Source organism: Leptinotarsa decemlineata, unplaced genomic scaffold (genome assembly GCF_025532065.1).
Source record: "Leptinotarsa decemlineata unplaced genomic scaffold, Ldec_3_MD MMD2_tig00026282_RagTag_RagTag, whole genome shotgun sequence".
NCBI classification, from domain to species: domain Eukaryota; kingdom Metazoa; phylum Arthropoda; class Insecta; order Coleoptera; family Chrysomelidae; genus Leptinotarsa; species Leptinotarsa decemlineata.
Genome location: NW_027412668.1, coordinates 4,490,642 through 4,516,460, shown reverse-complemented (window position 1 = coordinate 4,516,460; position 25,819 = coordinate 4,490,642). Strand labels below are relative to the sequence as shown.

At 37.6% G+C, this 25,819-nt stretch overlaps 1 protein-coding gene across 1 annotated transcript in view; it reads right to left on the bottom strand.

The window, feature by feature from the left end:
- Positions 1-3,589: 3,589 nt before the first annotated feature.
- Positions 3,590-25,819, bottom strand: part of scro (scarecrow) — a 63,126-nt gene continuing 40,896 nt past the window's right edge. Inside the window, exon 7 of the mRNA XM_074179656.1 lies at positions 3,590-8,452. Coding sequence (XP_074035757.1) covers positions 8,192-8,452 — 261 coding nt within the window. The 3' untranslated portion in view covers positions 3,590-8,191. The remainder of the gene's footprint in view (positions 8,453-25,819) is intronic.

Below are 25,819 nucleotides of genomic sequence, written 5' to 3'. Positions count from 1 at the left end.
CATCGCAATGTGTTTTAGGCAGGGTTTTTAGCACGGCTACAGCACTTGCTACTGTTACACAAGACATTGTTGAGGATTTGATAAGGGAATGATTAGCACTCCTGGTACTACTAGATATTTCGAAAGCATTCGATACCATCAATCATGAGCTGATTTGCATGAAACTTAAATATTATGGTTTTGATAGTGTTGCCTTATTTCTCATCTGGTCTTATTTACTTACTCCTGTCGTGCCCTTAACCCACCTCAGTGTTATTAGGTGAGACTGCATATGCTCTGTATGCTGACAGCAAATGCATTTGGATCTCAGGCGTATTGCGGCAGGCCTGCACCTTGTGTCGGGAACCTCACGCGACTACGGTAGTCTGAGGTGTTAGGTCATGATAAACTCTTCAGTTTCCGACTTCAACTCACCCGATCTGAGGAAAGCAAAGGTCAGGTCAGGTAAGTCGAGTTCCACAATGTAAAGAAGACACCATGCATTGGCTTACCTTTGCGTTGACGCAGGAGTGAAGTGATGTCTGCGGCTTTATGTGGGTCTTTTGCTGAACGAGTTACAACTTGGTGACATAGTTGTGACCAGCCGGTTCAGAGTTGAAAACCAAACCGAGTTCATCAGCCGCTCGTGCAGCTGCCTTGAGAACAAATGTTCCAATTCCTGATATTCTACTGTCGCGTACCTGGTGACTCTACAGGATCCACCTAGTACCATTCTACCATTTAGACACTCCAAGCTCAAAGCTCCACGGCGTCGGTGAAAGCACAACCGCGGAACAGACGATTTGGGATGCTATGGAGCTATGGAGATTCATCATTTTTTGGATCTTTTCGTCGAGTCAATTTCACTACTTCAAAGAAGTAGAGTGAAATAGAAACGGCAAGCATATTTGTAGTAACAACTTTGTTCTTTCCGACAGTTCCGATGACCAGAACAGTCGGAGAGAGAGAGTTCTTATTATTATTGTTATTGGTATCAATATTATCATCAAAATGTGTGAGAAAATGAAGAAAGCACAGTCGTATATTATGAAGACTTGGCAGAAAGTGGCAAGTATGATCACCTAGCTGAGGGGTTCAATTCGTAATCGTTGCATTAGGATTGCAAAATGTTCACCTTCTGAAGGCCAGGATTGTTTGAAAATATATTATTTTTTAAAGAGACATGTTTTTATGTGGATTGTTACGTTGTCAATAACTCCAAGTGTACTGTTACGGGCTCTTTCCTGGCTCAGAAGGAGTCTTTATATACTGTGTAAGAGTTTTATCAGTTGTTACTCTGAAGGGTGAAACCGTATCAAAATTTAATAGTGCTCTACTGAAAGCCAGTATTTGAGGTACGGTACTTTTGCCCCAAGAAGCCAAGATTCAAATCAGTAAGATTCGGTTCTCCGTAAGAAATTGAATCCAACAAGTGAGTTGAATGTTTTACCAGCATCCAAATGCCAAGAATAAAACGATTTCCTATTCTTATAGAAGATGATCTTACTTTGTTAATCCGAAAAAACGAGAAGTTTGGACAAAAATTCCAAATTAGCAAAATGGCTACCAAAAGTACCACAAAAAATTTTGAATCCTGGCGGCAAGACATTCATGGAACCAAAGTCACAGAACACCCTCACTACACAATTCACCGTACAGAGCACAGAACCCTTAGAGAATTCGAATATATGTTCGAATATAACTAATGCGTTCGAATATATCCTTGTATAGTTGTTAATCAGTAAATGAATGACGAGGTATTAAAATATCCCAAAACCTTCATGGAAGTATTAATTTCAGGTTTAAAATAGTCGTTGACCTCAAAACAGAACAAATGACAAAATAAAACCGTAACAACTGGTTAGCTCAGTGGAGACGGGTGGTTCGTATTTTCTAAGTAGTTCAATTAATGCAACCTTTTCTTTGAAGAGAGAGATAGAGAGAGAGAGAGAGAACGTATATATTACGTGACTTTACAGAACTTACTTTCTGATATACTAATACATACCCCCTTACTTACTAGGGGTTGAAACAAGTCTAATTTATTTATATAGTTAAACAAGTTAGCTTGAAAATAACTACAAATAACTTGGCTGGTGACGAAATTGATTGTCAGAAGAAAAAGGTAATAAATAATCAAAGAAATAATGGTGGTACTCATCCGATTCGTTAGCTTTCCTCCTTTTTTGGCTGCAAACTGGGAAGTTGAAACTGCACTTCTTCAACTTCCAGGAAGTAGCGGAACTGTCAGGCTTTCGAATTTCAGAAATTCTTTTATTTCGTTATCCAACGGCATAAAAAAAAAAGGCCTAGAGGATAGAGAGAACAACTCTAGAATACTTCATCAACTATTTTATCCATACTTTTGATGAAGGGTGGCCTTAGATTCTGAGTTCAGCTTTGTATCCCCTTTAAAAGAGGTAATAACAACTAAGCTCACAACGCTAGTTATTAAAAATGTAACGAAGATATCGAGAAACGTATCTAGTTGCGAACTTTGCAGAACAATGACCTTGACATAATTTATCGAATATGCGAAACAGACAGACAACCACTCTAAGAGAGATTATACTGTAACAGTACTTGTGATGCACTGTTTGGAACCTTTGGTGTAGTAATGAATATTACTGGACTTTCATCCCAACAACAAACCGTTATTTTAAACACATTGACATGTGTTTCGGTCACCAAGTGATTATCTTCAAGGGAGGAAAGTTAGATCTGCCTCTTGAAGATGATCACTTGGTGATCGAAACACCTGTCGAGGTGTTAAAATAATGGTTTGATGTTGGGAAAAAATTCCGGAAATATTTCTTAACTCCAAGTGTGCCTACCATAAATTTGATACGAAAGTTTATTTGTAGCTGAATAATGTTCCTGCTCGATATCTAGTAACTCTACTACTTGTTTGAAAAAACGCCAACACGAAAGTTTTTGGAAATATACACAGTGAATTCACCTCAGTTATACAAAAACTTAAGCAGGAGAAATGAAACGAATATTATGATAGACGGTTGTACATTTTATTGAGGAATTTAAAAACAGTTACCATACATGCCAGTGCAATTCACCTATAGATATACATTATTCTACAGATACTGTACATACACTATTCTACTTGATCTATAATAATTTACTATTTACAGTCAAATGGACAGTTTATTGCATTTCGATTCACTAAAATAGTTCGTCGACCACTATGTATTCGGTGAGATGAAAAGTTCGTAGGTTAACACACATATGTCGCTACTAGTATCAAATCCATATGATTTTCAGTTAACTGTAACCTTCAAAAGACACGTGTAACGAGTGATTTTTTTTGTGGTATCTTTTTGGCAGCACTGTTTTTGACAGATCCCGCGTGAATCGTGTCTTGTTTCATTGTCAAACTTGTTCAGTTTGGTCTATAATTTAACCATGAATCGACTTACGAATGAACAACGCTTGCAAATTATTGAATTTTATTATCAAAATTCATGATCGGTGAAGAAAGTGCATCGTGCACTTCTTCCAATTTATGGGCAGTTTCGTCGGCCTACTGAGGAAGCTATTCGGAAGCTTGTGACTAAATTTCGAACCCAGTTTACATGATTAGACATTAAACTACGTAGAGTGAGGACCGAACAAAAAATATTGCGGCTGTATTCGCCAGTGTTCGTGATGACCGTGAAATGTCGATTCGCCACCGTTCGCAGCAATTGGGCCTCTGTTACTCCACTAAGTGGAAAATTTTGCGAAAGGATTTGGATGTAAAACCTTATAAGATACAGCTGGTGAAGAATTGGAGCCACACGACCTCCCACAACGTCTAACATTTGGTGTGAGGCTCATTTCTGGTTGAATGGATACGTTAACAAGCAAAATTGCCGCATCTGGAGTGAAGACCAGCCACAAGCATTGCAAGAGATACTGATGCATCTCAAAAAAGTCGCTGTTTGGTGTGGATTATGGGTCGGAGGCATCATCGGGCCGTACTGCTTCAAAGACGACAATGGCCGGAACGTTAGTATGAATGGCGAGCGCTACCGTGTGATGATTGACGACTTTTTGTTGCCTAAAATGTAAGAATTGGAGAAGACGGTGCCACATGCCACACGGCACGCGAAACAATGGCCCAATTAAGATCCGCCTTCGGTGTACACGCTTTATCTAGGGGCCCGTCAACTGGCCGCCTAGATAGTGTGATTTAACGCCTTTGGATTATTTCTTGTGGGGTCATGTTAAGGCCCATGTCTACAGGGATAAACCAGCAACGACTGACACTCTGGAATCCAATATTGAAGCATTTATACGTGAAATACTAGTCGATATGTTACGAGAGTGTGCCAAAATTGGCCCTTGCGCATGGGCCATCTAGAGCGGAGCCGCGGACAGCATTTGTATGAAATCATCTTCAAACATTAAATTATATTGATCGTTCTATCGATTCTAATAAAGGTTTCATCAATTTTTAAAAATTTTTTGTCTTGTTTTGAAAATCAAATTCTATACCTCTCAAAAATCACCCGTTATAGTCAATGATAAAATTAAATTTCATCAACAACATTTTTTTGTCTATGTTAGCCTACAAATTTTTCAGCCCAACTGTTGACTCTATAATAAATTACATTTTTGTACATTCGATTTTTGTAAAATATTATCTACAGAGGTTTCCATTATTTGGATGACCAGAACAATAAATTTACCGTAATTCAAAAAGTTCGTTAAGATTGCACTTTATTCATTAACAAAATACAGTTTTCGAATTCTCGAATAACATGTAGCACAAAACACTGGTTTACTGAAGAGTTTATACGACAGAAAAATAATTTTCATAAATTTTTCTGATAAGTTGTGTAACACGAATAACATTATATGAGTATTATACAATAATCGTTTTAGAATTTCAGGGTTCAACATTTTAAACACAATTTTGGCTGAATGATGTTGCCTGATTTTCTCTATATACAAAAAAATACATGAAGGACATGTGAATGCAAAATATTTCTTTTCCATTTCTTTACCACCTCAAGAAACGAAAGAATAAAACGAAAATTCTGAAAAAAAATCCACGGAAATTGCAAATTAATGGTGATAAAATATCGTTACGGTGTCATTCAGATACTTCATTCATTTTTTTTCAAAAGAACTGCAGGTACATGCCATGTATCAACGATTTTGTCATGAAAATTTGAAGTTTAACAATTTTGTACACTTGTATGGGGTTACAGACACGCCTCAACTCATAGAAAAATGTTTGATGAGTTTTATCCTTATTAATATTTTGAAAAAAGTATCGAACATTTTTCTTCAACAATACAAAGTGTCCCAAAGAAAACAGTCCACTCTGAAACTATGCTGTATTCAGCCTCACCAATGAGAAGACACCCCACATTTCTTATAATAGAAATAGCGATCGACCTAGTTCATTTTTAAAAATTATCTCTCGAAAATTGAGGTTGGGTTTCGTTGGACAATCAAGCTTTCTTCTGCTTCAACTTTTCATTCTCTCTATGATCCTACTTTTGTTTTGCAGTTTTCACGTGTCTTTTTCAATAAAGGATATGCGATCGTCATCGAAGACACGGGCTGCCGCTCAAGAACATTTATTTTTCTGGTAATAACATCCTTCCAAATAATTGTTTGCAGTGTGTAAACCATTGCTAGTGTCCGAATATAAACTTAGGATATCTGGGCTACGTAGCCGTGATCCATAACTGCATCTTCAGCGGAATTTGGCAGCAATGTGTTACATTATTCTCGTTGGTAGACTCGTTAATGACATCGGTTGACTCATTAACGAATCTACCACAAGCATGCTCGTTAATAACATCGGTAGAGTCAGTAATGACGTTGGTCGACTCATTAACGGGTCTACCACAAACGAGGTCGCAACGCATTGCTGCCAACCAGCCATAATTGCATCTTCAGCGGTGCTTGGCAGCAATGCGTTGCATCCTTCTCGTTGGTCGACTCCTTAATGACATCAGTAGACTCATTAACGAGTCTACCAGAAACGAGGTCGCAACGCATTTCTCGTTAATGACGTTAGTAGACTCATTATTGATGTTGGTAGACTTATCAATGACGTTGGTAGGATCATTGATGATGTCGATAGACTCATTAATTACGTTGGTAGACTTATAATCGAGTTTACCACAAACGAGGTCGCAACGCATTGTTACCAACCACCTCTAACTGCATCTTCAGCGGCGCTTGACAACAATGCGTTGCATCCTTCTCGTTGGTAGACTCCTTAATGACATCAGTAGACTTCTTGATGACATCAGTAGACTCATTAACGAGTCTACCAGAAACGAGGTCGCAACGCATTTCTCGTTAATGACGTTAGTAGACTCATTATTGATGTTGGTAGACTTATCAATGACGTTGGTAGACTCATTAATGACGTCGATGGACTCATTAATGACGTTGGTAGACTTATAATAGAGTTTACCACAAACGAGGTTGCAACGTATTGCTACCAACCACCTATAACTGCATCTTCAGTGGTGTTTGGCAGCAATGCGTTGCATCTTTCTCGTTGGTAGACTCGTTAATGACATCAGTAGAGTCATTAACGAGTCTACCAGAAACGAGGTCGCAGCAACGCATTTCTCGTTAACGACGTTAGTAGACTCATTATTGATGTTTGTAGACTCATTAATGGCCTTGGTAGACTCAGCAATGACGTTGCTAGATTTATGAATGACGTTGGTAGGATCATTAATGATGTCGATAGACTCATTAATTACGTTGGTAGACTTATAATCGAGTTTACCACAAACGAGGTCGCAACGCATTTCTACCAACCACTTCTAACTGCACTGCATCAGCGGCACTTGGCAACAATGCGTTGCATCCTTCTCGTTGGTAGACTCTTTAATGACATCAGTAGACTCATTAAAGAGTCTACCAGAAACGAGGTCGCAACGCATTTCTCGTTAATGACGTTAGTAGACTCATTATTGATGTTGGTAGACTCGTTAATGGCCTTGGTAAATTCAGCAATGACATTGCTAGACTTATCAATGACGTTGGTAGACTTATTAATGACGTCGATGGACTCATTAATGACGTTGGTAGACTTATTATCCAGTTTACCACAAACGAGGTCGCAACGTATTGCTACCAACCACCTATAACTGCATCTTCAGCGGTGTTTGGCAGCAATGCGTTGCAGTCTTATCGTTGGTAGACTCGTTAATGACATCGGCTGACTCATTAACGAGTCTCTCACAAACAAGTTCGCAATGCATTGCTCGTTAATGACTTTGGTAGACTCATTAACGAGTCCACCGCAAACAAGTTGCAACGCATTGCTAACGCCAATCTTTCCATAGGACCACGGCTACTTAGCTCGGAAAACCAAAGTTACTTTCTGACTGTGAAAGCCTAAAACTTCAATCTGAAACCGGCATAAACAACTTTGATATCAGCTAAATATTTTCTCCGTTATTGTTCAACTAATAGACTTTTTTTCAGTACAGAAAGTAGAAAAGATAGAAAAAGGAGTTTTTTTTGTACTTTACTTCCTATTTTCTTTATTGGAAGGGGTATGTGGAAACTGAAAAACAACACTATGGTCATGTACAGACTGACAGTTGCCCGACAAAATGCATCTTATTCTTTGAGAAAAAAATCATAAATACGCCAAATGTCTAGTATATTATGATATGATCATTTTCATTCATTTTGAATATTATTCATTGTGAAATACTGATGTTAAATGGTTTACACAATGTGTCACTAAACACTTTTTTGAGAAGGTGTTTCTGCTTCTGCTTCTGACACAAAAACATATTTACACAAAGAAAAATGTCACGCGTCTATTCGGCAACCCTGTATGCCCTGTATGAAATAAAAAAATCTCTACAGACTTGGTCGGCTATTCATAAATCATAATTTGTACCAAAGAAGTTATTTGAAAAACTCATTCATCTAAATTGGCACAATTTCTTCATATTAAAACTGATATTTCTTAGAATATTCTAAGGAAATCAAGTTAGAGTAAGTTATCTTCCCCTGGATACCCTTGGAATCTCTAAACCCGTCGCCTATATGTGCTTACATCGCACCGACGAGTCGCAATAACACCAAAACCGCTATAGGGACATCCCTCTCAAAAACCATGCACGTTTCATAAACGCATCGAGTCTTAAGTATATCCCTTTCACATATCACCGCAGTACACCAGCCCGTACTGTTCGTAACACAAGTTCTGCTGCTCGTACTACCAGGCCCGCGTCTGGAGCGGCAAATATCCACCACACTGTTGCTGGTAATTGCCCTGCTGTCGATAGGCCATCGCCAGACCGCTGTTGGCCATGCATTGCGTCTGCTGCTGGCTCGGCTGACACGCCGGCGACTGTTGCGTTCGAGAGGTGTCAGATGAGGCAGTCGAGGTGGCCGTCTGGTTGGCGGAGCTGCCCGAGCATGGTTTGCCGTCTTTGACTAGGACAGGGACTGCTACTCTTCGAGGGGAACTGGATGACTGAAACAAAGAAATACATGTAAGAAACCTCATATCCAGAAAATACGTAGAAGAATCGTGATTCAAAGCAGACTTTTATGGTTATTTTTTTCAAACATAATTCACACACGTTCAACAATCAAGATTAAGTCGACAAATACGTTGTTTTCCAACATAATGGTGTATCCCTAAATTTTTTCAGGCATGTGAGGGATTGGTTGGATCGGACATATCCAGAAATGTGAATAGGTAGGCGTTGTCCGTTGGAACGGCCAGCTTGTTCACCGGATTTGACACCACTCGAATTTTTACTTCGATACTATAACGTTACGCAACCTGGACAATACAGAAACTTAGAGTCAGATTTCCCAAATCTTGTGCTATAGTTTTATTCCAGAAACATTCCAAAATGTTAGCAATGTGTTCGAAAATGAACTGTGTCACTATTGGGGGTTCAAGGAGAACATTTTTAATTTGCTCAAATTATTTTTTATGTATAAGATGAATAATAACGCGGTGGTTAAAATAGTTGAACCTTTATTTAAAAAAATGTGACATAGGGTGGCGGATTTCGAAATTCCGAGTCCCAAATTCAATCATTAATCCATTATCGAAATTCAAAAAAGTGAAGGTCATTGTATAGAGTTTGAAACTCCTTCAATAAAAAATGTCACAATACCCCCTTTTAATTTGAAAAAAAAGTTGATAGTGCCCTGTCGGCGATAAGTTATATCACTCTGTTGGCTTTTTCATCAAAAAGTACTAAAAATTATATTTTTATTTTTACAAAATATGGTCCATCTCTGATATCTTGTCCCATTCGAATGTAAAGAGGAGAGGGACTATTTACGAGTGCTCTGTATATAAAAAACAGTCCTTCCACGAGGCATACAAGTTCTTTAAAAGAAACAATTGATTTTGAACTCTCTGTTTTCAGGAAAGAATTATTAAAATTATCCAACTCTTTTTTTCTAAAAAAAATTTATGTAGGGAAGTATTTCTATTTCATTATGTATGAAACTGAAAAAGGATTTTTTTAATTATACTGCTTTTCAGTCTGAATTTTCCATAAATTTTCACAATTTTGATTCCTTATTTATAAAATAACTCTTGAAATAATTTCTAATCAAAGAAGAATGAGAAACTTTTTTGTTGCCCTTCCCTACTTTTGAGGATTTTTGGAAAGGATAAGAATAATTGGGTCCAAGTACGTTAAAACCTACTTCAGATCCGAAAACACCATCTGAAGCAGCCTCACAAAAACGCGGACTGCGATTCCAAGAATTACATTTACCGGATACCCTGTGAGTGCGGCAAATCCTATATCAGGAAACCATTGGGAGTCCGCATTGTCGAGCACAAGAGAAACACACAGCGAGGAGAAACCACCGAATCGGGAATAGCAGAGCATGTTTGGACTTATCAACATAACATAGAGTGGTCCCAAGCTATGGTCCACAGGGAGGAACACTGGTATAAGAGGAAGTTCAAAGAAGTTGCATAAATGTTGTCCAACGATGCATTCTGTCAAGCTAGCGTAGAGATAGATACCCAATATATGGAAATCTTCAATCAAGCGGGAAAAAGAGCAACTCCCGCTAAACCGGTGAAGCGGAGCGAGGAAAGAGGAGATAGGTGAAAGAATTTGAATGACCTATAAATAGTCACCTCTCGGAAGAATATTCCAGTCATCACCCGAAGACGATTGTGGATACTATCAATCGAAACGTCGTAAAGTAATTTGGTTTCAAATATTTTTTTAAATTATTTTCAACTGTTCAATTTTTGATTCTTTATTCATTTTTATTGCACTGAAATTTCATTTCACGTAATATAATTGATATTTTAGCTATTCATTTTAATTTTATTAGTTCTTTCAGAGATATCAAATCATATTAGACAATGGAAGTCCGACCTAGTGAAATTCACCATAAAACATTGTCATCCACTTTCAAACATACTTTTGTTGTTCACTGTTACAGTGGTTAACAACTTCAAATATAGATGTCGTATATTTTGGACACGGCGTGTACACTATTATAATTTTCATCTTTTTCGAGAATATCGTTATGAAAGTATATTTCAGAGATTTCAATTCATATTAGAATCATATTAGACAATGAAAATCCGAACCAGTAAAATTCACCATGAAACATTGTCAACCACTTGCAAACAAATGTTTGTTGTTCACTGTTACAGTGGTTAACAACGTCAAATATAGATGTCGTACACTGCATAGAGAGTATTGTTTTTAAAGACACTTGATCTCAACAACTCATCTGGAAAGCTTTCGGTGCAAGAAATTCCACATATGTCGAACGCGGCGTGTAAACTATTATAATTTTCATCTTTTTCGAGAATATCGATAAAAAAGAAGAGTTCAGAGCTTTTAAATAACATTAGAATCATATTTGGCAATGGAAATCAGAAACAGTAAAATTCATCATGAAATATTGTCACCCACTTTCATACAAATGTTTATTGTTCACTGTCACAGTGGTTTACAACGTCAAATATAGATGTCGCCCACTTCGTGGGAAGTATCGTTTTTAAAGACACTTGATCTCAATAACTCATCTGGAAAGCTTTCGGTGCAAGAAAATCCACATATCTCGGACACGACGTGTACACTATTATAATTTTCATCTTTTTCGAGAATATCGATATAAAAGGAACGAGGGTAAATCTGAACGGTTTTATATTCCTGCAGCAGACCTCTTGAAAACACACGCTATCTCAAGTGGCTACGTCACAATTCACAACCCCAACGAGATTTCGCCCCTCTTACAGCAACAGCCGCTCAATGAAAGCTCCCGGGTCTGTAAATACACAACGCGGACAATGTATTTCGGATATTTTTATTGATCAATAAAATTTCCCCAAATGATGTGACCGAGCACTTTAAACCGTATTCAACATACGAAAACGATATTATGTCACTTTGAAAATTTCACAAAATCTTTGTTGTGAATGTACAATTGCAATATTGCAATTAGAAAATAACCATTTTCGACAACCTTCCGGGAAGTACCAGGAATCACATCGTTGTTGTCATCGTTAATATGAAAATCTTATTAGGTATGGTTTTGTTTTTTTAAGAACAAAGCACAAGCGCTCTTTTGCTCAAGCGCTCTTTTGCCTGCGCGAAAGTAGCGATTCACATTGGATTTGAATCGCTGGAGATTGAATTACTTTGAAAAAACGTTCTTAGGAAGTTTATTCCACATGAACACAGTTCTCCGAATGAAAGAGTTCTTAAACAGTGAAGTTCGAGGTGTGCTGAGTTGAGCCTCGAAACAATGAGCAGCCACAGTCCGTCGCGTATTTCTGATATGTACCGCTCTTGGTGGAATCAAATTTGCCAAGTAACTTGAACACCCCTCGTGAAAGTATCTATAAAAAGGAGACAAATCTCCAACCTTTCTTCGATTATTCAGACTATCAAGAATGCAAGATATGTTCGTGTCTCCAATCAGGCGAATGGCCCTTCTCTAAATGGATTCCAGCAGCTTCAGGGTATATTTGGGGGCAGAGCTCCATACATGAGGACAATACTCCAAAGATCTGATCTAAGCTTTATAAAGTATCAAAAGTTGCTGATGTGTGTACAGTTTTCTGGTTCGGAACAGTGTCCCAAGGTTTTGAGAAGCAGCCTCTGCAATTTAGCGACATGATTTTGCCAAGACACCAATATGTCTTGGGTTGGAGGATTAGAGACATATATTCCTGGGGAATACCCCAGCGTTGGTGGTAAAATTATTATGACTATTAGAGAAGTAAGTAAGTCATTATACGTCGCGTCTACTGTAAGACGACGGGGAAAATGCACAGAGATAGAGGGGCGGTATAAGCAATGAAGCGCCATCGCCGAGAACGCGACCCGAACGCGGACAAACGCGTGAGGGAAGAAGTCATTGACGGTTGTGTTAGTTTTGCGAATTCCTTTATAGGTAACATAACTCGATTCTCGAAGCTATTGACTACATAGTGCAGTTGGCATATTTTTTTAGTTACTGTATTTTTAAAGTAAAATTATAAATTTGTTCAAAATGGTCTGTCACGAAAATTGATGTGACAAACCAAATTCTACGCGGGCGAAGCCGCGGACAAAAACTAGTTATGCATAACAGACGAAACTAGTAAGAGTTATTTAAATAATCTCACATCCGGAAAAACTCATTAGACAAACAAATATTTATAGTTTTATTCTTCGTTTTTCTTCTCCCACAATGATCAATTCTGGTGAACGACGTTGATAAGGGAGATGATATTCAAGAGGGAGTTGCAGACATCACCGTGTGGTGTTCCAGAGATTAATCAATCGAGTTAATTCAATAAAATATAGCCGATGATGATGGTTACATCCGACGGAAGTTAGTGGTTATTTTACTGATGCGACGGCCACCACTGGATTGAATTAGTGGAAATACAAGTAAAAGTTATTTGCGCTCTCTATTGAGAAACGTCTACGATTTTAAACTGAAAAGGAAATATTCAGGAGAGACTATTATTTGGGAAAAGAAAGCTTTTTCTATCTTCCCATCGTCATGCACAAAAAACGGGAAACTTCTAAAGAAAGGAAAAGGCAATTTATTCCCTTCTTATCGCTGGTAATAGTAAATTACGTAACAAGTCCGGAAAATACTGTTTTTTCGGACGAGTAGACAAAATTCTAGGACGAGCCGTGAGTCCTAGAGGTTTGCGAGTCCAAAAAATATTTTCGGGCGTGTTGCGTACACTATTTTTTCGGCAATAGTGTAGAATAACAAATCAATGAGAAACATTTCTTTATCATATTTCTTTGTAGAACAAAATTTCGAACATTTTAATTCTTACTTTAGAGCTGTTTCGAGAGAGCTGAAAGTTACTTTTTTGCATGATCGACATATCTTTGTATTAAGTTACTCATTTGAAATTGATTCCTGAATCTATTGATTTCTGGACATTCTAGAAGATTGAGTTTCAAACTCTTCTCTTTTAAATGTAACACATAGTATTCATGTCTCTCGGCTAAAAGGTGGTTTGCAAATGTGGAATTGATCTTTCTATATTCACAACTACTTCTATCCTCTTTAATTCTTTGTAAAAATGTTCTCCCTGTTTGGCCAATATACAGGTTTGGGCAAGAACCACAAGTCAGGTTATATACTCCTGATCCATCCGACACCAAAGATTTTGTCTTTATTGTTTTTAATTACGCATTGTTTCGTCAAAAAACGGGCAATATTATTGGTTGGTTCACCCAAATATGACAATGTTCTTCAACTGACGTTATGGTATCTTGAATTTGGGTAGACCAGGTCCATGGCTTGCTTTTGTAGTTTTTTGGAAAGAATGGAGTCTTTAACCCAACCTAACCTAACATAACCGTTGTCAACCGCGATTTGTTTGATCAAACTCAGCTCTCTCTGGAAATTACTCTCAGACAGTGGAATATTCAAAAGTCTTTGAAACATACTATTGAATGCAGCAACTTTATGCTGGTTAGGGTGTGTGGAGGAATTATGTATGATAATGTCCGTGTACGATGGTTTGTGGAATATTGCAAATCCATGTTTATTGTTATTTTTCGTAATGGTTAAGTCAGGGTAATTTATTGAATTATTTACCTCCCTCTCAGTGGTGAATTTTATTGACGGGTGGATGGAATTGACATATTCAATGAACTTGCCTAATTGCCTATCTCAAGCAGTAAAACAGACTAAGATATCATCTACGTATCTGTACCAGTACAAGAAACTGTTAGTTAACTGATTATTATGGATTTCATACTCTATGTTATCCATGAAAATTTCAGCCAGCAAGGGACTCAAACTGGAAATAATTTGGAGATAGACAAATAGTGAGTGAATCTAAAATTTTCTGTTTTATTAGTGGATTCACGTGTTTTTTGTCTAAGAGACACTCAACCAGCCCAATTGTTTCAATTGGCAGAATACTGGCAAATAAATTTTGGACATAGAACGATATTAATTTTGCGTTATCAGGAAGAATTACGTTTTAAATATTATCCACTAATCGATGAGAATCATTTATACTTTCGGGTTGAAATTGGTATAGGTTTGAATCAATTTTATAAGGATTTCTGAGACTTTTACGGTAAGTGCCGTTACAACAGACACCACAGGTCTAATCGGGAAATTGCTTTTGTGTAATTTAATAAGAGAATACAGTTTTGGTGGTTGTGGATTCATGATCAACCCTCTACATTTATCCTTTCCATTCACAACCAATTCTATTGTTTCAAGGATTTCCTCAATCTTTTTGTGGTACATAGTTGTAGGGTCATTCTTCAGAATCTCGTAACTCCCTGAATTGAGGAAATCTAGAGTTTTTCTCACGTAGTCATTTTTATGCAATGTAATAACCGTTCGACCAGTATCTGTGTATTAAAAACAAAACTGTATATTGGCCAAACAAGGAGAACATTTTCCCAAAGAATTAAAGATCATATTCAAATGTGGAAACTGGGACACAAGCACAGGTAATTTAATTCATTATAAACTTAGGTAAAAATCAGGTGAGTACTTGAAATTTAGGTACAACAAATTTAGAATAAGGTATATTCAGCATTGAATATGTAGAATTAGTTAGTAAAGATACGCCCGAAGAAGTCATTGTATGGCGAAACACGTGTTGTGAAATCGTTTAGTGAAAATCTCACAATGAAGTTTTTTTTGAATACGTTAGTTATGGATTTTCATCAAATATTGGCCAATTCCATCATATATAATTGAGTTTCATAACTATCTGCTGTTGCATAAAAGTAACTGTAGAATAGTTTGTCGAACCAGTTCAACCAGTCAAACTACCAAAATGAAAAATTTTATGAAAATTATATAACTTTTATCATGGATAGTACATTTTATACGTTCCCTATGGATGGGCTGAATTAAAATTACCTTCAACGTCAGATTGAGAAAGTAAAATAATGGTTAAGTGACAAAAAGGTCTTTAACAATAACCAGCAGTTTATCGTACTTTAATATTAATGTTGAATGACATTTATCTTTCCATCAAACAAACGGAGAATTGGGTAAGACAAAAATTAAAATTTCCACTGTTATTCGTAATTTTTCCATTACCCAAGAGGAGAAATTGTGACCCCAGCAGGACATCGACCTCAAAGTGAACGTATTACGGCTCGAAACGTTTTTTTCTTCGAGAACAAATATGGCAGCATCAATATTGATCGAACGCACCTGTCTGTAAGATGTTTACAGGTGACTCTCTAGCTTACTCGTTGAAATCGTCGTCGTCTCTCCATCTCGTATGTTGCCAAGCACAATATGTCTCATTTCGGAGAGTAATTATAATTAAGGTGATTATTTCTAATTATTTAATTCTATTGAACTCTTTTTTTGTCCAATCAGTTACATTGTATGCGAATTATTATTAATAATAATAGGAGTTTTCCAAAATGGTTTAGACTTTCGTGGCTGGAGTTTTCAGTGTCACTGTTTTTCGAGTTTGTAAGCCGTGAGTTTTTTGGAATTTCTTCCTGACGTTTCATGGCTTGCTGTCATCTACGGGATATCTACGGGAGGCAATAGAGATCCACAAACACACGGCGAATTTCAACAGAAAAGAAGAAGCGGTTAACCTCAATCGAATATGGAACCCCATTTTAAGGAATTCGAGAATAACGAGCAGAATGACAACAGGCAGCAAGATTGTTAATGTTCCAGGTTCAAGTACTGGCACAAGTACAGGTACAAATACAGGTACCAATACAACTGATTACCTGACAAGATATAAATACGCTTTACGAAGCCTAAAAATTAGTCATCGGACAGCCAGCCATGATGGTTAAACCTTTGAAGAAGCTAGCCACTCGCGCCAGCGAAACGTCAGGAAGAAATTCCAAAAATCCACGGCTTTCAAACTCGAAAAACAGTGACACTGAAATAGGAGTTACTGTGCAGACACTGAAATTGGAGTTTTCATTCCAAATCGTCCGTTCCACGTGAACTTTTGAGTTTGGAGAATGGAACTTGTAGATTCATCAGGAGTTCGGATCCCCTTCTCTGCATGGTCCGCAACTATGAGAGAGCAGGAATTAGAGCATTTCTCTTCATGACAGCTAATGAACTCGGTTTAGTTTTCGCGCGATGCGCGAAACCTAATGCACCTGCTGTCTGCATGTTCAGCATATGCGGTCTCAGCCTATATCCATTGATAGAACATGGACCTAAGAGTGCTTCATTAGCACCTACAGCACTTTTACGGTATTGATAAGACACCGGTGTTGCCCTACACTTCGGAGGGTATTAAATTCGTTCTGGGGAACGGGAAGTTCCGCATTTATTGGAACTGTTCGTTCCCCACCCTCAGTCTTATACAAGCTAATAAGCCTGATGTGGTTCTACTCGACCATAGCAAGACGATAGTTATGGTGGAGTTTTCAGCTCCTGGCGAGACGAACGTCGTCCCAAAAGAGGAGGAAAAACTGGTAAAATATAGAGATTTTTTCTTCGAACTCCACAGGCTCTATCCAGAACCCTTTGTCGAAACGGTTGTTTCAATTACTGAAGTTCTTGGTGGAATGATGCCCTCTCTACTTTCGAATGTCGAATTGCTGCACTACGGCAGAAATCTTAGCCGAACAAATTCAGAAGGCTGTCATTCTTGGTTCACTGCGCTGGCTCAGGGCACATGATTCTCGGACTCAATAATCACTTACCCCACGGTGTGGGGAGTGGTCATTGGTTGATAACACTGGCGTGTCCTTCCGAAAACATCTGGGCTTCGGGGGATAGGGCCCGACCAGCGTAACCTCACCGAAAAATTATAAGTAATGCTTATTTCAATAGGATAAGAGAAATACTTATAAACATAAACTCAAAAATAACAATCAGTTTATCTAATCTAGCTGTGCCTCTGAATATTGGATGTGCAGTAGATCAGCCGACGGAGTGGAACAACAGCTCATTAACATCGAAGAACTCGTGTAGTGAATACTTTGTATACAGTAAGTGGAGCTATTATTCTGTGTGGTGAATGTTAGTTATTTGTTGTCTTTGAAAATGCATTCGAACGGTGAAGTGAAAAACAAGGTTCTCAGTGGACAAAGCAGATATATCGTGAACAACGTTTTAAGATTTATGCAAGCGGAAGCAACGGCAGATGGAATAAGAATTCCTCTTGCGAAGGTAAGAGGTAACAGTAACAATAAATTGAATTGTAACCAATATTGTACGAGTAGTTGAGGCCACCGAGGTTTGCATGCGAACTGTACGAAAAATTTAATCAGGGATGAAAAAATAGAAAATGGTAAGGAAAAAACATTTGCAACTCCAAATAAAAAGAGATGTATCAAAAATTCCAAAATTGTGATGGATAATGGTGGGTTAGCAATCTTACGCAGATGCATAATTAATTTTCGAATCAGAGAGAAAGGAGTCTCTACGCTTAGGGAAATTCATAAAACTATCATCCGAGATATTGACTATCATCAGGGTAACAGAAAGTCTTTGCGAAAAGAAATTCATGTACTTAGATTTCGATGGATAAAGGTGAAAAATGATAGAAAAATATTGATGGAACGCCAGCCTATTCGACTACTTGGGATATAATTCTTGAAAAAAATGCGGACCTATATATACGAGAGTGTCGACCTATTATTTATATAGTGCAATACTAATACTAAATAATAATTCACCCACCGGAAATTTGAGGGCATGGAAAGACAGTGATGAAAAGATAATTTTTCTCATTGCACGTCTACAAATAAAAATGAACCTACATACAAAATTTCAGCCTCCGAAAATATGGCGATACAGAGAAACAGTGATGAAAAGGTAATTTTCAAATGTGAACGCGCCCCTTTCATCCGAAAGAGGAGCTCCCCCGTTGGAATATTAAAAAAATCCTTTCTTATTGCACATAAAACGAACCTACATAAAAAATTCCAGTCTCCGAAAATATGGCGCTACAGAAAAACAGTGATGAAAAGGTAATTTTCAAATGTGAACGCGCCCCTTTCATCGAAAGAGGAGCTCCCCCGTTGGAATATTAAAAAATCCTTTCTTATTGCACATAAAACGAACCTACATACAAAATTCCAGTCTCCGAAAATATGGCGCTACAGAAAAACAGTGATGAAAAGGTAATTTTCAAATATGAACGCGCCCCTTTCATCCCCAGGGGGGACGCCCCAGTTGAAATATTTAGAAATTCTTTCTTATTGCACATCTACAACATAAAACGAAGCTACATACAAAATTTCAGTCTCCGAAAATATGGCGCTTCAGAAAAACAGTGATGAAAAGGTAATTTTCAAATGTGAACGCGCCCCTTTCATCCGAAAGAGGAGCTCCCCCGTTGGAATATTAAAAAATCCTTTCTTATTGCACATAAAACGAACCTACATACAAAATTTCAGTCTCCGAAAATATGGCGCTTCAGAAAAACAGTGATGAAAAGGTAATTTTCAAATGTGAACGCGCCCCTTTCATCCGAAAGAGGAGCTCCCCCGTTGGAATATTAAAAAATCCTTTCTTATTGCACATAAAACGAACCTACATACAAAATTCCAGTCTCCGAAAATATGGCGCTACAGAAAAACAGTGATGAAAAGGTAATTTTCAAATGTGAACGCGCCCCTTTCATCCCCAGGGGGGACGCCCCAGTTGAAATATTTAGAAATTCTTTCTTATTGCACATCTACAACATAAAACGAAGCTACATACAAAATTTCAGTCTCCGAAAATATGGCGCTTCAGAAAAACAGTGATGAAAAGGTAATTTTCAAATGTGAACGCGCCCCTTTCATCCGAAAGAGGGAGCTCCCCCGTTGGAATATTAAAAAATCCTTTCTTATTGCACATAAAACGAACCTACATACAAAATTTCAGTCTCCGAAAATATGGCGCTTCAGAAAAACAGTGATGAAAAGGTAATTTTCAAATGTGAACGCGCCCCTTTCATCCGAAAGGGGAGCTCCCCCGTTGGAATATTAAAAAATCCTTTCTTATTGCACATAAAACGAACCTACATACAAAATTCCAGTCTCCGAAAATATGGCGCTACAGAAAAACAGTGATGAAAAGGTAATTTTCAAATGTGAACGCGCCCCTTTCATCCCCAGGGGGGACGCCCCAGTTGAAATATTTAGAAATTCTTTCTTATTGCACATCTACAACATAAAACGAAGCTACATACAAAATTTCAGTCTCCGAAAATATGGCGCTTCAGAAAAACAGTGATGAAAAGGTAATTTTCAAATGTGAACGCGCCCCTTTCATCCGAAAGAGGAGCTCCCCCGTTGGAATATTAAAAAATCCTTTCTTATTGCACATAAAACGAACCTACATACAAAATTTCAGTCTCCGAAAATATGGCGCTTCAGAAAAACAGTGATGAAAAGGTAATTTTCAAATGTGAACGCGCCCCTTTCATTCGAAAGGGGAGCTCCCCCGTTGGAATATTAAAAAATCCTTTCTTATTGCACATAAAACGAACCTACATACAAAATCTCAGTCTCCGAAAGTCTCCCACGGGGGCTCTCCAGGAATATAGTACAGATAATACATAGATTATCATAAGTATAGATTTGAAAATTGAGTGAAAAAGCGACTTGATTGAACCCAGGATGTCTGACATTCAAATCCAAAGTACTAACAACTACACCATAAAGAAATTTACAAATTAGTGTACATAAAGCTATTTGAGTTTTTGATAAGTCTCATTTTGTTTATGAGACGAACTTTTGAAAAATATCAATTTTTCGTCACATGACAAATTTATGGTAGGATATGCTCTTTTTCACTTCTCGAATACCTGTTTTCACTCCTGCTTTTTGTGAGATATATTTCAAAACGAAATGTCACTTCAAATGAATTTCAAGGTTATGAATTTGCTCATCTGTAATTGGCCTAGCCAGAGGTAGTGAGTTATAAGTTGGCCATCTGTGATTGGTTGGAAGGTGTGAGTGGACTACTTATTCAAAAAGAAACGGTCACATTGAAACATGTAATTAATTGTATTTTTGTGATATTGATGAAATCAGTTGTGAAGACATAACACTGAGACGTAAATTTCGTAACCACAATAACTGTCGACTGTATGTGGCAACACTGTTTTTCACTTTTTCCCTGTTCGAAGTGTTCTCGTGTGTTTTTAGGTCGAACAAACATGAGAAAGCAACGTCCAGAACGGCTTTGAACGTTGAATGGAATCGGTAAAGCTCATTAGAAGAGCTATTTAATCGTTGGAAATTCGTGACAGGTCCGTGTTTGGTTACCGTAAGCTGAATATTGTCTGTTAATTAGGAATTTGGTTTATTTTCCTAAGCCGTCAGGATAAACAAATGAGGAAACCATACATGATTGATTTTGAAAGGAGTCAGTAGGCGGCGTATCGGTTATTAGCATAATTTCGAAATACGTGTTTTTGTGTGGTAATTAAACTGATTCATGTTTGAGAGAGGATTAGGCCAAGGCTAGTTACACAGAGGTTGTAGGTATGTAGCGTAGTGTGGATCGCGAATAATAAATCAAATTGATCTTTCTGAGAATTTTTATAGAATAATTTGTTTTTAGCCTCAAAATAGGTCTCAGTTTCGACGAATACCTCTTCATCGGAGCTAAATTTCTTTCCAGTTAGCATTATTTTGAGGTATGTGGGCCGGATCCGGAGAATATGGTGGATGCGAAGGCAATTCAAAATTGCCAGGTTAGCAAATCGCTCAGTTTCTGTAATATGAAGAGAGTTGACTTTGATTTTTTACTTAGGTGATCAATATGATCTCACCATTTTAATTTGTCATCCATAAAAATTCCAAGTAGTTCAACTTCTGAATTGTTGGCAATCGTATTGTTGGTTGAAAAAACAATATTTTGAGTTTTGGTTTTATTGAGTTTCAAGCAATTAGAAACTAACCATGTTCCAGCTTTTCTTGAAAAATCATGTGAATTTTCTTCCAAGTAATCAAGTTTCTTGCCAGAATCATAAAGGGAGCAATCATCTGCATAACAAATACATTTGATTGGACACATGTAATGAAATATGTCATTGATGTAAACAATTAATAAAAGTGGGCCAAGGATAGAACCTTGAGGGGGTCCAAAATGAATGTTCTTGATTCCAGAATAGCTGTGGTCTATAAGAACAGCTTGTCTCCCACCATTCAAGTACGATTCGAATAATTTTCATGCAGTACCGTAAAATTATAGTTTTTCTAATAGTACTGTGTGACAAACACAGTCGAAGGCCTTGCTCAAGTCATACATAGACACAACCGTATGTTGACCCGCCTCAAAATCCTCGACTATATCAGCCACAAGTCTTTGAATCGCTTGAACAGCGGAATAGTTATGTCTGAAGCCGAACTGACCTTCATGTAACGTTTTGTGCATAGAAAAGAACAAAATTGAGCGGCCTTTTTGAATATTTTCAAAAATTTTACCGAAAATTAGTATTATCGATATTGGACGGTAGTTGTCGATGCTATTTTTGTCGCCTTTTTTAAATATAGGTATCACTTTAGTTAGCTTGAATTCATCAGGGAATTCTCCATTGGAGATACAATGATTGAAGAGAATAGCCGAAGGTTCTAGAAGAAAGAAACAAGTATTTTTTATTATTTTGCTGGTCATTTCTTAGATATTAGGGCAAGATGAATTTTTCCGTTTTAGAATGGCCTCAAGAACTTCACTTTCAGTTATTTGATTGAGACAAAGATAGTCTCTCGGTGATTTCCGTAGGTCAAGAAAATTGATTGTATTTTGGTCGCAAAATAATTAAACTCGTCAGGAGTTATAGTCACATCTTTCGTTACCTTTTTTTACCTCAATTGCTTTCCGTGTTTATCAAATTCCAGCATGTTTTAGTTAAATTGTTAGATTTCAATATCAGTTGATTATAAACTCAGCTTTGCCTTTTTTTATCTCTTGATTGTATCTCAATTTGAAGTTATTATACAAATTTTTTAAGAAAATATCATTCGAACTGTCCGAAACTGTTTTTAGTATTCATAGAAGTTTTCATAAAAAAAATTTACTTTAAGAATGCAGTTGTCATAGACGTTTTTCACAGGACAATTTTGTGTGATTAGGTCGTTGTAAGGAGTTTGTCTAATTCAATGTTCATGTGGAAGTAGTTGTTTTGGATAGGCTTTTTCTTTCAGTTTGTGCCTGAAAGTAACTTCTATACATGATCTACAAATCTTTGCAAACAGATTGTTTTATAAAGTCTTACCACAATTTTTTTGTATATAGAGGAACAAGTGAACAGCAAAAAAACTCATTACTTCTAAAAATATACCCCTTTCAATTCAAATTGATCTTTATTACTTTCAGCGTTTTTGTAAACTTTGCTGAATTTTTATCGACATGTGAAAAAAACATTCTTTTTCAGTGAGAGCCGGGAGTTTACCTTTCCATAATAATAATTATTATTATATTTGTTAACCAAAATAAACGTATTGCAGATTTTTAGAAAAAAAATATCATCTCTACTTCTCCATCTTTAATATAAAACTTCCGAAGGAAAGAAGAAAGCAATATTAAGTTCAGAATAAACTATTCGCAAAAATTTATGGATCATGAATAAAGAAATTCAAAAAATATACCCCCTTCAATTCATTACACGATTGTTCTTTTTGGATTCATAGTAAATCAATTCGGTATTAGAGAAATCATAAAATATGGTCATTCCAATAAACAGGAAACAAAAAGATATATTTCAAAAAGGACACTCTGATCGATAGTAAAGTCAACTCCACAAACTTTCTAGGTGTAATGATTGATAAATCACTTTCATGGTCTGAACATCTTGAAACTTCATAAAAAAAACTCTCCAAATCCCACTTTGCAATTTTGCAATTGAGGTATGAACTTCATGAGACAATTCCGATACAAGTTTATTGTACCTTATCATTTCTCTCCTCTACATAACCTCACAAGAAGAAGTCAATAGAGGCGAGGTTGGGGCACTTTGGTGGCCATTCAGTGTGCCCGTAGAGGGCGTAGAGCCCAATGCAACTATTTCTTTGTATAGGTATTCCCTTATAGAAACATAAACATGTAGAGGCGCCCCATCCTGCTGAAAAACTGGATTGTAGCTTCAATCCCAAGTGTGATAGCTTCTAAAAGTTGCAAGTAAGTGTTCCGGTTTGATTTATCAGGATTTTGTGTATTGTAATAAATCTGGAGCCGCCTCTGACCGATATGCCGGCCAGCGAACAAACACATGACATCACCGCGAAAGAATGCAGTCGGCAACCGCCGGTAAAACTCTAGTCGAGTATCGAACCGACTGCAGATTTCTAGAAAGAACCGTTAGACTATATAAGCCCGGCTTCCCGACCCAAGAGGGCAGTTCAGAAAGTGAATCGAGCGGCTAAACAAGAAGTTCAAATAGTGGAAATAAATTGAGCGTTAGTTACTAAGTGTAATAAATAAATTAGTTTATGATTAGTGAAATATTGTGGGAAATAAATGTGTTTGAGACAGTTCATTCTTTAATTTGTTACAGTATGGTTATTGTGTCTATCAACAGAACCATTTATAAAAAAGCTTGCTTCATAACTGAACTATATCCGATGGATGTGGTGGAATTGTTTGGCAACTAAATGCTACATAGTTTCACAAAACTGCAGTCTTCGATCTGTGCTATGCGTAAAGAAATAGCTTTCTTTGTACAAACGTAATTGTCAAAATTTCGTTTTTATATATTCACTGACTTTGAAGATATCAGCCCGTACTAAGACTTTCGAACACCCGGTATATAAGTTTCATTACCGTACTGAACTATAGGATGACTCCTAAACTGAGACTTGTCTGGTAGGCAAATGAGTGTATTATTTTTTTTTATTTTAATAAAAATCTTGAATATATCGAGAACACCTTGTATGTGAATTCTATCTGTGATCCATTTAGCGATCAGGTAAATGTGAAATAGAACAGCGGGGCGTCATAATCTAGTAAGAAAGTGAACGTTTTTCCCCTAAGAAAGTAAAAACCCCGGCACATACAATGGAAAAGAAAAGTAAAATGAGATTAAGGTATTACCTTAAGTGTGAATAAATTCCGCTACAAAAACTGCCTTTGTTGTCCTCGATGGACGTTTTGTTATGATAGGATTCGAAAAATATTAGTCGAGAACGGTGAATGAAAAGCAGAGTCATCGGCAGTGCTGGGGAAAAGGGGTATTGGGAATTGTAAAGATGATTAGTACTGGCAGAAAATATAAATCTAGCTGGATGATATTTTTCTGTGTGCATAAATAACTTCAGTAATTATAAATAATAATAATAATAATATCTCACTATTGCCATTATCCGTTGCGCTCAGAAATAATCGAGGGTATAACTGTGGCACCTCCGAAAACCGGAGGCACAAGTTCACCCATTTGTTTTATATGGATGATATTAAACTTTATGCCTCTGGAGAGAAGGATCTCCATCAGTCCTTGAGGGTGGTGGAAGAGTACACGTATGCTATCGGTATGGAATTCGGCATAGACAAATGTGCAATGGTCCATCTCAAAAGAGGACGATGCGGGGACTACGGAGAGGATATGTAGCTCGTAGATGGAGGTATCCTACACCATTTGGATGCCAGAGAGACGTATATTTACCTCGGGGTGGAACAACGCCGCTTACAAGAGGTAACAGCAATGAAGAACTCTCCGCGGCACGTATCAGCACAACCTTCGACAGATCTGGTCATCGGAACTGTCGAGGAAGAACAAAGTTGCTGCAACAAAATTTGCTTGCCGTTCCAATCTTACTCTACTCGTTTGGAGTATTGAAGTGGACTCGGGAGGAGCTGTATCAACTCGACGTAAGGATCCGAAAAATGATGCATCTCTATAGGAGTTTGCATCCCAAATTGTCCGTTCCACGGTTGTACTTCCCCAGACAACAGGGAGGTACAGAATGGTACTGGATGTTGCCTGTAAAGTCGTCAGGAGTTCGGATCCCCTTGTCTGCATGGTCCGTAACCATGAGAGAGCAGGAATTGGAGCATTTCTCTTTAGGGCAGCTGCCCGAGCAGCTGATGAATTCGGTTTAGTTTTCGACACTGAACGAGATGACCACAACTCTGTCACCGAGTTGGAACCCGTTCAGCAAAAAGCTCAGATAAAAGCCGCAGAGATCACCTCACTTCTGCCGAAACACAAGGAAAAGCCAATACATGGGGTCTTCTTCAATAACATTGGAGACCTTGGCTCATCAAAGCGCCTGACGTTCGCTTTTCTCAGGTCAAGTGGGCTGAAGCCGGCAACTGAGGGGTTCATCATGGCTTGCCAGATCTACCGCAGTCGCTGCTAAAAACATCGCCGCTGTCTGTGAGAGTGTGCAGGAGAATATGGTTTTTCAAGACATAGATGAAAAATACCATGCGGGACATTTTGTTTAAATCATCAGTTTACTGATGATAT